The sequence below is a fragment of the Furipterus horrens genome, unplaced genomic scaffold, assembly GCF_987537825.1.
Source record: "Furipterus horrens unplaced genomic scaffold, mFurHor1.1.pri manual_scaffold_4, whole genome shotgun sequence".
NCBI classification, from domain to species: Eukaryota; Metazoa; Chordata; class Mammalia; order Chiroptera; family Furipteridae; genus Furipterus; species Furipterus horrens.
In genome coordinates, this window is record NW_028327174.1 from 42459240 (window position 1) to 42476321 (window position 17082).

General features: G+C 36.8%; 1 protein-coding gene across 1 annotated transcript in view; it reads right to left on the reverse strand.

Annotated features, from left to right (window-relative positions):
* Window positions 1-17082, reverse strand: part of SLC2A13 (solute carrier family 2 member 13) — a 293233-nt gene that overhangs the window by 55504 nt on the left and 220647 nt on the right. The window contains exons 5-6 of the mRNA XM_090275514.1: window positions 9249-9412; window positions 4503-4623 (exon numbers count right to left, since the gene is read on the reverse strand). Of these exons, the coding sequence (XP_090131640.1) occupies window positions 4503-4623; window positions 9249-9412 (285 nt within the window). The remainder of the gene's footprint in view (window positions 1-4502; window positions 4624-9248; window positions 9413-17082) is intronic.

Genomic DNA, 17082 nt, shown 5'->3' on the forward strand with positions numbered 1-17082 from the left:
AGGAATGTTAATTTAGCCTGGTTAGATTTCTGAAGTTTATTCAGCGGTTCTCAATCTGTGGGTCACAACCCCTTTGGGGGTTGAACGACCCTTTCACAGGGGTCGCCGAAGACCATAGGAAAACACGTATATAATTACATATTGTTTTTGTGATTAATCGGTATGCTTTAATTATCTTTAATTTGTAACAATGAAAATACATCCTGCATATCAGATATTTACATTACGATTCATAACAGTAGCAAAATTACAGTTATGAAGTAGCAACAAAAATAATTTTATGGTTGGAGGTCACCACAACATGAGGAACTGTATTAAAGGGTCACGGCATTAGGAAGGTTGAGAACCACTGATATATAGCAAGCTAACACACACACAATGAAAGACGAAGATAAGTTTAACGAAGAACTGTATCCGTGTCAATGTTATACATGCTAATTGCTAAGAAATTTATACTTTAATTTATTTGTCTTTGTTTATCAATAGTACTGTATACAATTGTATAGCATATGTGAATGAGGATAATACATATTCTTGCGAAATCCAATTACACAGGCCTACATTTGTTGTTTTGGAGGTGAATTACTATCTTCATTACTATCTTCCATTTCAAATGTTTATCATTTTACACTGAACTTTTGTGAAGATATCTATTGACATAATCACATATCAATTAGACAATGATAAAAAGATCAGGAAAAGCTAAAATTTAGGCTCCACAAAGATAAACATGTATATAAATACTAATAAGTATAAAAAAATATTTCCTTTGTTTTTCAGTGGATGAATTAGAAAACGGTAATAAGTTCTTCCTAGGAAAGAACTTTTATTCTTAATTTGATAAGACTAATAAGCATGGGTTTATAATATAAAAGTCAAAATGAAAGAAAAGGATAATAAAGAGCTTAAACAATTAAATTCTGACTCTCAACTGAGCTACTGCCATGACTTTATGACATTGATAATTATAAAAATGAACAGTATATTTTGTAATATCTGTGGCAGTCAGAGACTTTATTAATCTACATGCAAGTTCAATGTTCAATACCATAAAAAAAAATTTTCTAAGATAAAGTTATCATAGAATTGACATAGACGTGAATGCCAATTGCCAAGGCGAGACGAGTTTCCACAAAAACTGGTAACTGCAAATATAAATGTATATGGAGAAAAAACAAGTTACAAGACATGGACCAAGTGAAAAGCAGGGGAATGAAGAACAGGGTTGTATCATCAGCTCCTTAACAATAGGGAATACTTAAGGCATGCTGAGCTTTGAGATATTATCACCCACATTAGGCACTTCCACATAGTTTAAAATCAATGTTAAAAAATGATGGCATCCTTCTAAAATGACAGAATCTTCTATTTTATTGTGTCAAGAATCAAAAAGAAAAAATTCTTTCCCTTTGGGTTAAAATATAAATTATAGGCAATTATGTAAAACATTTTTCTCTTCCACAAACTGAACTTTTTCTGATGGAAATAGTGCCTTATTATCTTTTATCCTGCCATCTCAGCACAACGAAATATGGGAAGAGGCACGGAATCTGTTTACCCCCATAGGGGAGCCTGAGTTAGAGGGACTGTAACACGGGCCCATGGATTTGGGGAGGTTAAGATGATTAAGGTGGATGTTAATACACAAAGTTTGTATAATAATAGCATTTTGATCAGCTATTCAGTCCACATGAGTTAGTGTTTTTGTGAGAAATAACTTATTCCACGGGGGAGAAATAAAAATGAATCAGTCTCTGGAATGGTTCTGAGATATTCTGGTCAAATTTCCCTTTATGGGCCTCAAACCCTGTTAACATCACACAAACTATAACTACAATTAATTGCTCCTGAGTAAAACTAAAATTCACATGTACTTTCCACAGTGCAACGAAGAGAACTTCAAATGAATGCTATACATTCCCTGTGAAAAATCTGTGTCAAGAAGTTTATGTCTCGCTTGATGTTTTATTACTGCTTTACAGAAAACAGAAACTCTTCCTGAATGTGCCTCAAGGAAGAGAATAAACCCACGGCTGACTACCGCACTGCCAGTTTTTCACAGGGGTAATGAAAAGGGTCAGACTAAATTGCCCACTTGAAGCAGTTGCCTAGCTTGCACACAAAGAAACACTCTGAGTTATAGGCAACTGCTCTGTGTCTACTCTGCTCCTTCTGTGTGGGTCCAGAACTAGACCTACTTTTTGGAAGTAAAGAAATCTCACCTCACCAGTGGAAGGCATAACACCTACATTTATAGCATAAATATTTCTCATCTTAAGGTACTACAAACACGACTTTTTCATCCTACAGAAAGGGAAAAAGTGTATAGATAAGATTTAACACCACAATCAGTATGAGGGCTACAGGCATATTTTATTTTATTATTCTTCTTTTAAAACTTAGGCTTTTATTTTAATTATTTTTAGAGATAGGAGAAAGTGGGGAGAAAGAGAGGAAGAGAAACATCAATGTGTTGTTGCCTCTTGTGAGTCCCCAACTGAGGACCTGGCCCGCAAACCCAGGCATGTGCCCTGACTGGGAATCGAACCTGTGATCCTTTGGTTCACAGGCCGGAACTCAGTCCACTGAGCCACACCAGCCAGGGCTGAAGGCATATTTTATAAAATCACTCAGGACTATCAATACACACTGTGATATTCCCAGAGAGACTAATATGTTACTACTCTGAAAAAAGGCACACAATAAATGATTGTTTTCATACTGACTTCTAAAGGAGATCTAAAAATTGGTTCTGTTTTCAAAAATAGCTTCTCATTTTTTTGATAAGAATAAAATAAGACTATAACATTTCTCCTTCCAATTGTATTTTGACATATCTGGTAGAGGATAATAACTTAGATGGGTCAGGAGTGTTAAGAGATTGATGATCACAACTTGCTGTGCAATGAGCAATACATATTTTTATTTAAACTTTAAACACTGATATTAGGAAGCCTATTTCATTACATAAATCATTAAAAACTTAGTTATTCCTTTCCTGTATCAGAAGTTCATAAAACATTTTCATACTCTCTAGCTGGCATTCTGTCTTTAGGTGACCGGTGTTATGTCAGTCTTATTCTGAAACTAAATCACAACAACTAAATCAGACAGAAGATCTAAAGAGTATTCCATATTGATCAATGACAGCAAGTTTTAAAAATAATTTGTCTGAGGTAACTGTGTTAAAAAACATTTTACTTAAAATATCTATCAAGAAAGACAAAAGTAGAACAAAACTCTATTATCTTTCTAGCAGTTGAGGTGGGATGTCCAAAGAAAGATCGCTACATCTAGAAACAGTGCATGCTAAGGTTAACTTCCTGTATTAAGACATCTTTAGAACAAGATAAAGATTATAAAAATTAATAAGCCAATAAATAAATAAAAATTAGTAAGAGAAAGAAAGAGCTATAATTATTCATTTCCAAGGACAGGTGCATATCACAATTTAGGTCTGGGAAGGTTTAATAATTTATAGTATCTTTCTCATTGTTGTAATGAGAAGCTACCATGAATACATGCTCAATAAGAAGCTCCAAGTAGAGTCCAGGGGGAATTTAGTGTATCAGTGTTAATGTTGTAATTTCATATAGAAGTATATGACTAAAAATTAATAAGTTACTCATTAATAAATGAGTTAATGCAATCATATTTCCACTGATTTGAGACTTGTGTCTATCTAGTCGAGGCTAAAGAAATATATATTTTTAAGCTAGGTTGTGTTCTATCGGTATGTTTTAAAGGGGTTGCTAGCCTTTTCAACCACTAAAATGAAGTAAAAAGCTTTGAAACTGCTGCCAGATATATTAACTGATCTGTCCAATCATACAGTCTTTAATTAATTCAGTTTTGCACTTTTCAGGGTACCTGACTATCCATTTCTCCACCCATTTATCATATCATGTGTACACCACTAGACTTAATGAGCTCTGAAACCTAAAGCTGGCCATTAGTACACATTTCAATCTCTTTACCATTCTCTCTCCACTTTCTAACCCTCAGGAAGAATGCTAGTAGTGAGAGGAAAGTTTCTTTTCTCCTTAAATGAATGAGGGGATACCTGTGGAACTCAGTGAAAGTTGTTAGAATATCCAGATCATAATCAACTATTTCCAACATGTACATCATGGCAAAATTTAATTATTGATTAAAGTTATTTATTTCAGCTGGAATATAGATGTCAATGAATCACATATAACCCAAAATAGTATTAAAAGTATTCCTGCAGACATTCTCTATCCATCCCTACTTTTAATTTCCAAAATTAAAAAAGTCATCAGAATCGTGTCTAAGAACTTACTTTTTTCTTAAGCACTTACACCCTCAGATCTTTGCATGAACCGTTCCTTTTCCTGGTGGTCCTTTCCCACAACCCTTTCCATTTCCTTACCTTTCCCATACACAAGCTCCTAGTCATTGTGCAAATTTTAGAAAAGTTCAAAGCAAACAAAAATTTTTCAGAGTTAACTTAAGAAAGGAAATCATAACAAAAATCTTACCTGTATCTTGTGCATGTAGCATTCTGACCTAATGGAGCTATTGGTTTAAAAGTGATGCGTGGGGAAACCTGGGCTGATAGCAGAAATCCCAAAGCAAGAATAATGAGTGCTATGGTGGTACCTAAAAAAAAAAAAAAAAAAGCTTTACATTAGAAAATAGTTGACTAGTTGACAATACTCTTCCAAAGCAGATTGAGTCTGGCAAGACACAGCTCTGAAAAACACCCTGATCTTTCTTCACTGGATTATGAAAATGCTCATAAGAATAAATTATCATAAAAACTCACTAGCACATTCATTGTGAGACATATTTTCTAAACAAAACAAAAAGAACAAACAAACCAAAAAAAAAAATAAAAAAGAAAGAAAGAAAGAAAGAAGACACCTTGCATTGCAGACAGTCTCAAACTCAATTAGTGTAACCGACATTACTGAGTGCCTAACATGTCAGGAACTATGAAAGGCAATAGGTTTTCACAGCGTTCCTTCCGCTGCCATGGGAATTGTTCTAATGGCATTCGATCATGTAAGACCCAAATGAGTAACCTAAAAAGTAACAAATGAATATTTTAAAAGCAGTTGAAATAGCATTTCTTATTAAATAGCAGCTTTTGTGTGTGTGAAGATTTTAAGGTGCCAGAAATGGCATAACACATGTATTCATGTCTCTTTCCTACTGGTATTTGGAAGTGGAATATTTGTTTTTGATTTTAAGGACTAAGAATGGTGATTAAAGTATATCACTTATAAGGCTCATTTTATGAGTCCTAGAGAGACATCTGATGGTAAATAAGAAAGTTTTCAAATTTCTGACAACTGTTCCAGCCACTGTAAGAATAAACAAAAAGGGCTGTGCTCTAAGTTTTGTTTTTCTTGGTAGATACTTTAAGTAAAACGTTACTTCAAACAAATTACTTTTAAAAAATGCTGTTTGATCAAAGAATACTCTCTAGATATGATGTTTGATTTAGATGTAGAGAATTATATTAAGAATAAGACTGATACAATCTCAGACAGAAAATCAGCCAGAGAGTATAAAAAAAAGGTTTATGAACCTCTGATACAGGAAAGGAATGACCAAGTTTTTAATGATCTACATAATGAGATACATTTTCTGATATCAACTTTTAAGGTTTAAATAAAAATATTTACTGTTGTAGTATAGTTCATTGCACAGCAAGTTATGATCATCAATCTATTAACTCTCCTGATCCTCTAAGTTATTATTATCTACATAACAATATTCTCACAGGAAGCGGAGTGTGCTGGATAAACAGCATTCTCAAAAATATCTGATGGAATAAGGCACATTAACTGCCTGGTGCAGGACTTAGATTATTAGTAAATACTTAAAAATTAACTTCACTGCCCGCCACTCTAACACAGCACACTCTGTGTGCATTGCTATCAGCTGCACGTGTCAAGTGCACGTGTCCCAGACTCCCTCTTCAGAGGTTCCAATTCAGCAGGTCTGGGGCAGGGCACAAGAATCCACACTTTAAAACAAGTACCCCTGGGAATTCTGATGGAGACAGCCTGGGAGTGATGTTTTCAGAAAGAGTACACCACCAAAATATCTGGGAGAAAATAACTGTGTTTCTGGCTTTCTTATTTATTAGCAATCAAGTTATATAGATATAAACCTTCTATTAAAAGAATCAAGAGGCTGTCATTAAGTTTGTAATATTTACAAGGAAGACCAGTTCTCTGAGCAAGCTTTGAAAACACTGAAAGTCAGAACATCACAAAATGTCCTACATTTAAAATTATTCATAAACTATATGTTTTATATTTCTTTGTATAGAGTTTTTGTTTTGTCCTGGTCTTGCTAAATATAGTTTACTTGTAATCATTTTTAAAGAACAAATACTTGTTCAAACGCTATTTTGATATGTTTTCCCACTATTTTTAACCCAAAAAAATAAAAAAGTCATAATAAAAACACAAAATAAGGAATAAAACTAAATCAAAGGTTTAAAATTTTAGGCTAATTTAAGAAATTTCAAATAGAACAGTGTTCTAATACTTAGGTCTATTAGAATATCAAATATATACCTACATACAGTTTAATAAAATAAGTGCATTGAAATAAAAATATGACTAATCCAGAATCAACTGTAATCTGAAAGCGAAATAAGCATCTATTTTGGGGGGTCACAGTGGACTAATACTAATACCCTCGACCCTCTGTACTCATGCATTTCGCCTCCATGGATTCAACCAAATGAGGACTGAAAAAAATTTCAAAAAAGTTGCATTGCTGTTGATGTGTGCTATGTAGTTAGGCACACCCGAACAAGTGCAGATGTTGTTTTCTTGTCATTATTACCTAAACAATATACTATAACAACTGTTTATGAGGCACTTATACCGTATGAGGTATTCTAAGCAATCTAGAGATGATTTAAAGTATACGGGAGGATGTAGGCAGGTTCAGTGCAAATACTACACCATTTACTGTAAGGGACTTAGCATCCGTGGGTTTCGGTATCTGCAGGGGGTCCTGGAACCAAGCCCTTGCAGATACGGTGGGATGAGTGTACACTGATGGCTGTTTAGCCCTGTTTTCTTCTCAAGGTATACATTTCCCTTGGTCCTTATGTTCTTCAAGTGGGACCTATTTAATCAGTTAAAGCCCAGACTGCATAAACCATGTCATTTATATCTGTATGTGCAGATAAAGGGGAAACCCGGGACAAAAAACCCAGGCCTTTCGCCTCCTAAAACACTGTAATACCTACAGGATCCCTTTAGTCATCGCATCATCCACATCACAAGGATGTTTACAGAGGAGGAATGGAAACTTGCTCAATGTCGCACAATTCAAACCCTGTCTGGCTCTACAGCACCTCGAAATCCTGCAGAACTGCTGAGAAAGTGTCTCATTGGATTCCAACAAATGAACGGGCAGATGCTGCTACAAAGAGGGGTTTTCTTCAGATCTCAAAATCAGCAGTTTTCTCAGATCACAAAGGCCAAACCCCAAATTTAAGAAAACTTGAAATCCATTCAAGAAACAGACTTCTTAAGGTAGCAATATATTAAGGCCCTGTCGAAAAGGAAGAGTATCCATATAAAAACTTTTAAAGTGACAGTTATCTCTCCTTAGAGTGACCTGGACCTCAGGAGTTAGCAAACCCAATTTCCGACCAACTACAGAAATTTATTTTTAGCACATCACTACCTGATGGTCATCTATTCTTTTTTTTTTTTAAGAATTTACCATCCTAACAAAGCAACCGAATTCACTGTTGGATAGCTCTGATTATTAGGAATATTTTTCTTGTATTAAGTAAAAACCTATGTCCTTCTAACATCTACCATCTGCTACAGTAAGATATTTATTAGATCTCCCTTCAGACTTTTTTCCTAGGCTGAACACTTCTAGTTTCTTCAACAGGTTTATAAAAGTGTGGTTTTTAAACCCTCACTTTGTCCTCATAACATCTGTCATCTGCTAGAAAAAGATATCTATCTATTACATCTCCCTCTAGACATTTTTCCTAGGCTAAACACTTCTGGTTTCCTTAACAGGTTTAAAACTGTGTGGATTTTAAACCCTCACCTTTCCTCGCTCCCCCACCCCCTCTCGCCTTCCCTCCCTTCTCTCCCTTCCCTGCCTTTCCTGTATCCCGTGGCTGTTGTGATTCCTGATTCCTTTCTCTCTTACTCAACCTTCCCCTCTCCTTACCCTCAGTGCTGATACTATAGTTCACCCTCCATTATTAGACACGGGGGCTTTCACAGCTCAGGCAAGAATAGAGGGTAGATGCATTCCATGCTTTCGGAAGCCAGGGTTAGGACAGAGTGTGTGTACTTAATAACTGAGCATGAAACTCAGAATGTATTTTCTCATCAAATCTGGAACAAGCGCCTGAAGCAGTTCTATTAGATTAATGCTTTAGGTGTATTTGGCTAAAATAAAATTTAATTAATGCTGGCCTGGAAACTTTAGATTTTAATGGAAAAATGTATCATTACGCTAAATAAACTTATAAAGGAGCCATTAGAGGATAGCTAATTGATAGGCAGGAATAAGCTTTTATATATGAAAAAGATTTTAAAATTATATTATACAACCATGTGATGACAATGGCAAAGATGGGTCTCATTCTGTCAAGGGAAACAGCCTCTGCGTTACAGAGAAATAATAAAGGAAATGGGCACAATTTAAAGGCAAAAGATACTTGAAAGTGAGAAAGGTTTTGTCTTCTTTAGCTATCACAGGAAACAACCTTAAGGCACCAGAACCTACCATAGAATTTTGCCTGGTTCAAACACAAAGACAGTCTGTCTCTGCTTTGAGAAGAAATTACACGGTTCCAGTATTCCAGTACTGAAAGAGCTTTGAAGTAAAATGTTCCAAATTTACTTCCATATTATTCCAAACTTAAAAATAAAACATATGTTAGAAGTAAGTTTATGGATACCAAGTTTTTCAAACCAGGAAGAGCAAAAAGCAATTACCCTTGTCACTTTGGTACCATTGAGCAGAACTCCAAGTAACAGCAAAACAGTACCCTCAGTAGATTTAGATTATTCTGACAATTCTGGGTATTGCTCGCATTCTAGTTTCTAGTAACGTAACATTCAATAAGTTCTCTTTAAAAAACTTGTTGTCTAGAAGACCTCTATTGTTTGGCAAAGAACACAGTATCAGAAAGTGGTACTGGTATTGTATTTTGGAAGGTTAACTTGTCATCATTAAAGAAAATTTTATAAGTGAATCCTCATCCAGGCACGTACCTGCTAAACTCCCGAAGGTAAGCTTTCTGCGGCCCACTTTCTCTACAAGCCAGACTCCCACAAGTGTGAAAATGAAATTGGTGAAGGCTGTAACTGAAGCCAGCCATATTGCGAGCCTGTCATCTTCGACACCAGACATCTGCAGAATGGTTGCACTGTAGTACCTGCGAGGCAAGATTAAAACACTTGTTGCTCGTAGTTACTCAACGAAACAGTTATTTGTATATAAGAATACTCAGCTGATCTCAAAAAAAAAAAAAAATTAAAATTAAAAACAACCACCATGACTAGCTACAGTAATAACATGAAGTTAACATGAAGACTGTTGAAAGGATCACTACAGACTGTGTTCAGATAAATTTAGTTTGAACTTTATGGAATAAGAAATGATGCTCAAGCAAGTGGGTAGAGGGCTGCAGGCTTCAAAAGTGCACTGCAGCCCACAGCTACGGACAGGAGCAGCTAGCAGTTTCACTAAAACTATTAGGTAGGAGTCACCCAAGTTTGTAAGTTAGGTAGGAGTCGTCCTATGCTGTGCAATTACGTACTTAAAGCAATAGAGACTCACTGCATGTAAAAATTTGATACTTGCCATGCCATTCTATTACATTGCAGAGTATTCTTAATGTTTTAAGGATAAAAACAGATACACTGCACAAAATAAGTCTTGCAAATTGAGCCATACACAGAACAGAGATTATTTCAATTTTTCTTTTTTTACTTTTAATACAACAAAATCACAAAATTGCAAGTGTTAAATTAAGGGATAGAAAGAGAAGTGGTATCAAATAAAATAAATTGCTGAGTGTCAGAATGTTATTTAAAATGCAAAATGTTCTGTAGTTATTTAAGACAAAAATTTTAAATGGTACCTAAGTTTTAGAGGCAGTGTGTTACCACAGGCTGGCCTGGGAATCGACACCTGCGTTCTAACGGCATCTCTGTGGTGTGCTGGCCAGATTACGTAACCTGATCATTCGTTCACTTAACGTTTATGTATTGAGTACCTTGTATATAAGCTGTGTGAGGTACTAAGGTCCCAGTTGTTGCCCTCAAGAAGTTTGCAGTTTAGTATAAGAAAGTGAAATAGAAAGAAATAATTTTAATGTTTCCAGGTGTTCAACTCACAATGTGGCCTAAAGGACAGACCAAACAATTTTATTTGATGTGAATAGTTTCTCGATTGAGTTAAATCTTGGAAGAGTTCACGGGGGGTTGCCAGCAGGTATGATGATCTGGCAGGCAGGACGCTCACTGGCGGTGAAGGAAGTGACATGTACGGAAGAGAAAAGTGCAAAATGTGATGCCAGTGCTCGCCTCCCAGAATGGCGCTGAACACCGAGTGCAAAGAGAAGAGGAGGAGTGTGACACCAGGCAGTAGCAGGGGCCTCTGTTGCAGTAGGGCCTTGACTGCCATGCTGCGTGGTTGGAGGTTTTATCTGTAGTCAATGGAAATCACAAAAGGGACTTTAAAGAGAAATAACACAATTAAATTTGTTCTGTCAAAAGATCGCTCTAATGATCGCCACATGGGCAGACTGAAGCACAGACATATTGTTTTGAAGCGATTATTTCAGGTAATTACACTGGCCGTGGGCACCTGTAGGTTTTCTGTATTAATGGGAAACAGTGAGAGAAGGGGCTGAAATTCAATGCCCTTCTCTCTCCCTGTCAGCATGAGCTACGACTTCCACCCGTACTAAATCTTTTCCTGGATGGACTGCCGTGAGGTTCATCTTCGCCTTTTCTTGAACATGGTAAATGTGCTACTTTTTTATTGCTGCCATACCAAATTAACCACAAGTTTAGTTGCGTAAATCAGCACAAAGTTATTATCTCACAGTTCTTTCTATTGGCCAGAAATCTGGCATCGGTTTCTTTGGGTGTCAAAAATCAAAGCGTCAGCAGGGTGGTTCCTTTCTGGAGGCTCTGGGATATAGGTCTCTTTCCCTTCTCCAGGTGTTGGAAGTCTGCATTCCCTGGCTTGTGGGGCCCCCTTCCTTAATCGTCAAAGCTAGCAAAGGGGGGTCAAGTTCCTCTCATGTCACACTTCATTCACTCTGCTGTCCTCTTTTTCCTTCCTCGTATACATTTAAGGACTTCTGTGATCACATTGGGCTAACCCAGGTGACCAGCATGATCTTATTTTAAGGTAACTTGATTAGGAGATTTACTCCAATCTTCAACCTTAAATTTCCTGCTGCAACATAATGTAACATATCGACATCCACATTTTAGGGTGGAGAAATTATCCTGCCTGTCATATAAAGGTGCTGCTAATACACAAAAGACCAAGTTAGAACAGTTAGAAGGTGAGGAATGAAGGCAAGGGCACTCACTTCCAGGGCAATCAGTTCCAGAAAAATTCTGGCAATAATGACATTCTCTTTCATATGGGCAGGGAATGACATATCTAGGTCAGAATAATTGGCAAACCTAGTTTTTAAAAGTTAGGTCATGGAGTAGGGAAAAGAGACATTTAACTCACTTTCTAAAATGTGTGAATTCCAACTTTTTCGTAAAGGATGCTATCAGCCAACCCATTTGTGAAACTGGCTACCACCATATTTATAATCTTCTATGCCTTTAATGTAGTAGTTTCAATTTTCAAGGGACTGGTATTCATTCAAAAGTTACACAGAGCATGAGTCTTCTTCATAAAAGAACAATATGAACAACAGAAAAAGCCTTTCTTTTCTTTTTGAACTCAAAGCCTTCTCTTTTCATAATCATCATATAATACCTATCGGACAAAATTATCACCTTCTTCAAAGATTTCCCTGGACAACCTTCGGCCCGCTCCCACTCCCACACACATTTCAGAGGGAAGCTGAAAGGCCTGACGGCAGTGTGTTCTCACAGGAGACCAGCTTTCTGAGTCTCTGGAACGGCTAAGAACAGAAAAGGCCAGACTGTGCATGCATTGCTATCTCGGAGATTACGTGAGACCCAGCTTTCAGCCTGAATTTTAAATCTAAATAAAACAAAATAGCTCTAGAAAAAAATAGGCTTTGGTAAGGGCAATCTATCCTAGTAATGACTTTTAACTAGCAATAAAAGAATAAACAGGAGCACTTTAAATGTCTGGCAAAATACATATTTTATGTTCCAATGCATTTCCTATGAATTTCTGAAAAAGTTTTTTTTTTCAGCTGCTTGAAGCCAGACCCTACATTTTTCATTACTGTCAGTGTAACAGAGTTAAACTAACAGCAAGAATTAGGTACTCAAATATTGTTTGTGGAATTAATTGAATTTACCCACCACTGACTTTCCAAAAGGAATTAAGAATGTATATAATAAAAAACACATGATAGAATCACTAAAACAAAAATTAAAGACTGATAAGAGAGAGTATGGGAGGTAAAAAATGAAGATAATTATATGAAAATTTGAGCTGCATAATCAATACAAGCTAGCTCTGCAACTGCTGGCAGCCAAGGCAAAATAGTAAATGATAATTTTATCTGTCTGACAGAACAAAACTTTCCGTTCATAATAAAGTTCTTCCTGCATGAAACTAGGAAGACTTTAAGTTTATGAGTAAGAGTGATATGGCATATACTCTTCCTGACACTGGCAGCCACTCTGAATAAGACAAATTAACAAATGAAATTTAGTCAAAATTATTTTAACCTATGTGGCATAAAGAAGATATTCTACCTGTGTTATAGATAGCTTCCAAATACTACACTCATCTATGAATCTTGTCTTAATAATCTTTTGGGTCCTGTACATACTTGGGATAAAGACCAAGTAAATGAGAAGCCTGGAAGTTACTGAGCATAGCTGATGATTAGCCCTGAAAGATCTCCATTATCTAAGTTATGTTCTTTTTTTAATGTTTAGTTCTTCATATTACAAATACATTTACTAGTATCATATGCCAAAATACATTGACTACATATTTAAAAATTATTCTAACAGAAGATGCTCTTTTCACTGAAAACACTGCATTTTCCTCTTGGGATGTTATTTATATAGTCAAAAACATGGATAACTATGGAAACTACCTCAACAGTTTTAAGAGGCAAATATTGCCATAACAAGCAGGAATCTGAAGCTTTCAGGCCCCCTATTTCCAACTGGACAATTACTTCCATGCTAACCTGTAGATTCACTAATTTGCCTCAATCTTCCTCTCATCCACCCCTCCTACTCTCTTTCACTGTGCCCAGTGCACTAAGTGTGACATGAGGGCACCACCTTCTTGCACCTTGGACCTCAAGTCCCGGCTGTTCTCATACATTCTACGTACTCGAGGAAGGTGGACAGGATGACGATGGGAAGGAAATGAACTACACTAGACCATCCTCTAACCCTCCTTTAGCCATGGGTCTACTATCTAGTCAGTCCTCATTCAATGATGATTTCAGTCCCTGCCTCGCCATTTTCTTCTCACTCCTTATACCTGTTTTCGTGACTCATGCTAAGAGTTCAACACAGACCATCCAGACAATATATGTCTCTTAATTGCTCCACTTCTAAAATCCATCAAGTATCCTAGTCTCTGACTAGCACTGCCCGCCCTCACAGCTAACTTACTTGAATTTCTCCACTCACACAATCCTTCACTCTGACAGAGATGTTAAGCCATACTTACACTCTACTTGTTAGTTATCCATCATCACCTATTTCTTCCCCTTTCCCACAACTGTTCTTCTGCCTTCAGTAGCTTAGATTTCCCAAATCAGTGGTTCTCAGGCATTGGTGTGCTACAGAATTGCCTGGAGAGCCTGTGAAAACACAGAATGCTGCCCTGGTCAGGTGGCTCAGGTGATTGGCGTGTTCTCCCATCCACCAAAAGGTTGCAGGTTTGAGTCCCGGTCAGGGCACATCCCTAGGTTGCAGGTTCAGTCACCAGTTGTCTCAAGTACCGGAGACAACTGATTGACATTTCTCTCTCTCTTTCTCTCTCTCTCTCTCTCCCTCTCTCTCTTCCTCCCTCTCTAAAATCAGTAAACACATCCTTGGCTAAGGATTAAAAAAAAGAGAAGGAGAAAAAGACTGTTGAGCCCCTTCCTGAGTTTCTGATTCTAGGCCCAAGAATTCGCATTTCTAACAAGATTCCAGATGATGCAGACACTGCTTTGTAAACTTACTTCCCCAAATCATTATAATTCCCTTCTTTCACCATTCTCAAATTCCCTGGCCAGTTCCCCCTTTGTTATATTCGTCATAGACTCCAACACTGCTCACTTATATTCAGTTCTTTTTCCCCTGTGCATTTACATTAGCACCTAAAAGGCTCTAGACAAAAACACACAAATTGACCTCACTTGAAATTCTCTAAGATGCACACTCTGTAACTCTCTGAAGGTAATTTCATAGCATCTCTGTCCTTTCCACTGTCCCAATCTACCCAACCTCAGGAGAAATTTGCCTAACATCCACTGAGAAAGTGTGAGCAATCAGCACGGTACCCCCTCATCCCACCACCACCAAATCCATCAACCTACCGGATCAATTCTACATTAATTCATGGGGAAAAAAAAGAAAATCAATGAGTACTCAAATATTTTTCTTCTCTACTCCTTCAATGTTTGCTGCTGGAATTTGTTAATTTTTCCTTCTGCTTTTCCTCAGCAATTTATTTATCTGTACCACTCTTACAATACACTGCACTTTCCCTCTACTATTAAGCTTACTGTGATACACATTGTACTTCCTCTAGCAGGCTATAAACTCCCAATAAAACCGTCTATATGTGATTCACCTGTGCAACTGCCAAAGCAGGCTTAGTGAAAGCTTATTGAAATGAAGCAAGGAATGGAATGGCATTCCATCTCTCTCTCTCTTTGCCTTATTTAAAAATTTATATTAAGATCCAATTCAGATACAATAAAACTTACCTTTTTAAATAGTATAATTCAGTGATTTTTAGTACATCTATGACTAAAATTTAACCTCTTAAATAACTATAATAGTTAATTTTTTTTAAGTATTCAAACAATTCAGGTTTAAAGAAAAATAAGCCCCTGGAGTTGGGTGAGAGGGAAGGGCGGGGGCTGCGTTTTGAGTGGTTTAGCTTGAACGTTCCTCCCCACCACGTGTCCCTGGACCAGCCAGGCTCCTTTCCACCCCACCGGCCAGCCTGACTTCCCAGGTGGTCTCAAGGCTGGTGAAAAGAGCATTAAATAATGGCTATACATAAGTGTGAGCTTTTTACCCAAACAATGATACAAACTAGTCTTTGTTTACATCATTTATTGTCCCTCTAGTTCCACATCGTGCCATCTAATGACCTATTAAAGCAAGCAAGAGGGAAAAAGGTGCCAGTCTAGTTAAAATTTCTCTCCAGAGATTTAAGAGCCCGAGCAAGGAAAAGGGGCAGGTCATGGCATTTACTTTATGAAAAATACTGCTCTCAGCATTATCAAAAGGGAATAAAACAGTACTTTAAGTTGCAATGACCTCCAAGATTTGTTTGTAAGCAAAAGTTTGCAAAATCTTTAATTCTACATAAAAGCAACATTTTTGGAGCCTGGTCACACAAAATTGTGATTGTGCAGATAGGTCTTTTCATGCACATTATTTATAACTCCAAGTTTCTGTCAAATCAGACTGAAAAAACAGATCAAGAGCGTGCAGAATAAAGTGAGAAAAGCAAAATGAAAAAACTATGTAGAGGGTAGAACCTCAAGTATTAAAATTAACCAAGAAAAATGCAACAAATAAAAAAACACAATGTTAAGATACACTCTATCTGGGTTGTGTAACTTAGGTGCCTTTTCTTCTTTAAATGTTCCTAATTTCAGCAGATGTTATTTAAAAGTGTTGTTCAAAGTATTAAAGCTTTGTAGATTAGAAGATGTTATACGTTGTACTCAGGCACCATAAGCCTCCAACTCGGTGAACTAAATCATTATTATTTTAAGTAAAACAAACAAGACAATAATCATAAGGAATATGTTTGTTTTGTTTTCAGAGAAAGACATTTAATTTTTTCTTTGCCAAACTCGCATTTTCTTAAATGAAATAATCCATGCCGTATACTTCTTGGTGGCTGAAACACTACAAATAAGACACTGAAATACATTCCCAACTTATCTATTCAAGTCAACAAATATTTAGACATGATAAGAGTAATAGATGTTCTAATGGAAAATAAGTACATAATGATGACTGAATGTGAGATTACATGCAATTAAAATTCACTTATTCAGGGCTTACGAGGTTTCAGAATCAGTGGGAGGTAAAAAGACAAGTAATGTCTCGGGCTGTTTGGGAGGGCAGGCTCCCACATTCCACTGAAGGAGACTGCCACACACTGAAAACCTACACTCCCATGGGCCAGGTTCACGGACACCAGGAAGAGTAAAGTGTCACTGGAACATAAAGGCAGTGATTAATTTCACCTAACAGTTCAAATAATTAGTGTCAATTAGCAGTATTACTACTTCTCATATTCTAGGAATACAAAAATACAAAGAGGCCAGGAATTTAGGATGTTAGTTATCATGGGTTTAGTCTGGGAAAGCATTTAAAAGCAGCTCTAGAATCTTACACGAAGAATTGAGAACCTCAGAGATTAGACGTTATAGTCAGGATGACAAATACCTATTTGGTTTACCAACTAGAAAAACTGGAGTGTCAGAGATGGATGGTACAGCCAGGGAGAGCATTCCTGATTTCGGTTTCACAGGAGATGAGAATGATCCGAACGTAACTATACTTAAGTTGTGCCTTTGATGCAGGGGATCCATGGTAAATGGAAAAGGAGCTCCATCCACTGGAGCATAGACCCAGGCATAAATCCCTGTTTCTATGTTACCACGAGGGAAGAACTGCAAATCAAGCTTGGCAAATGTCCAGTTAAGATATGCAGTCAGTT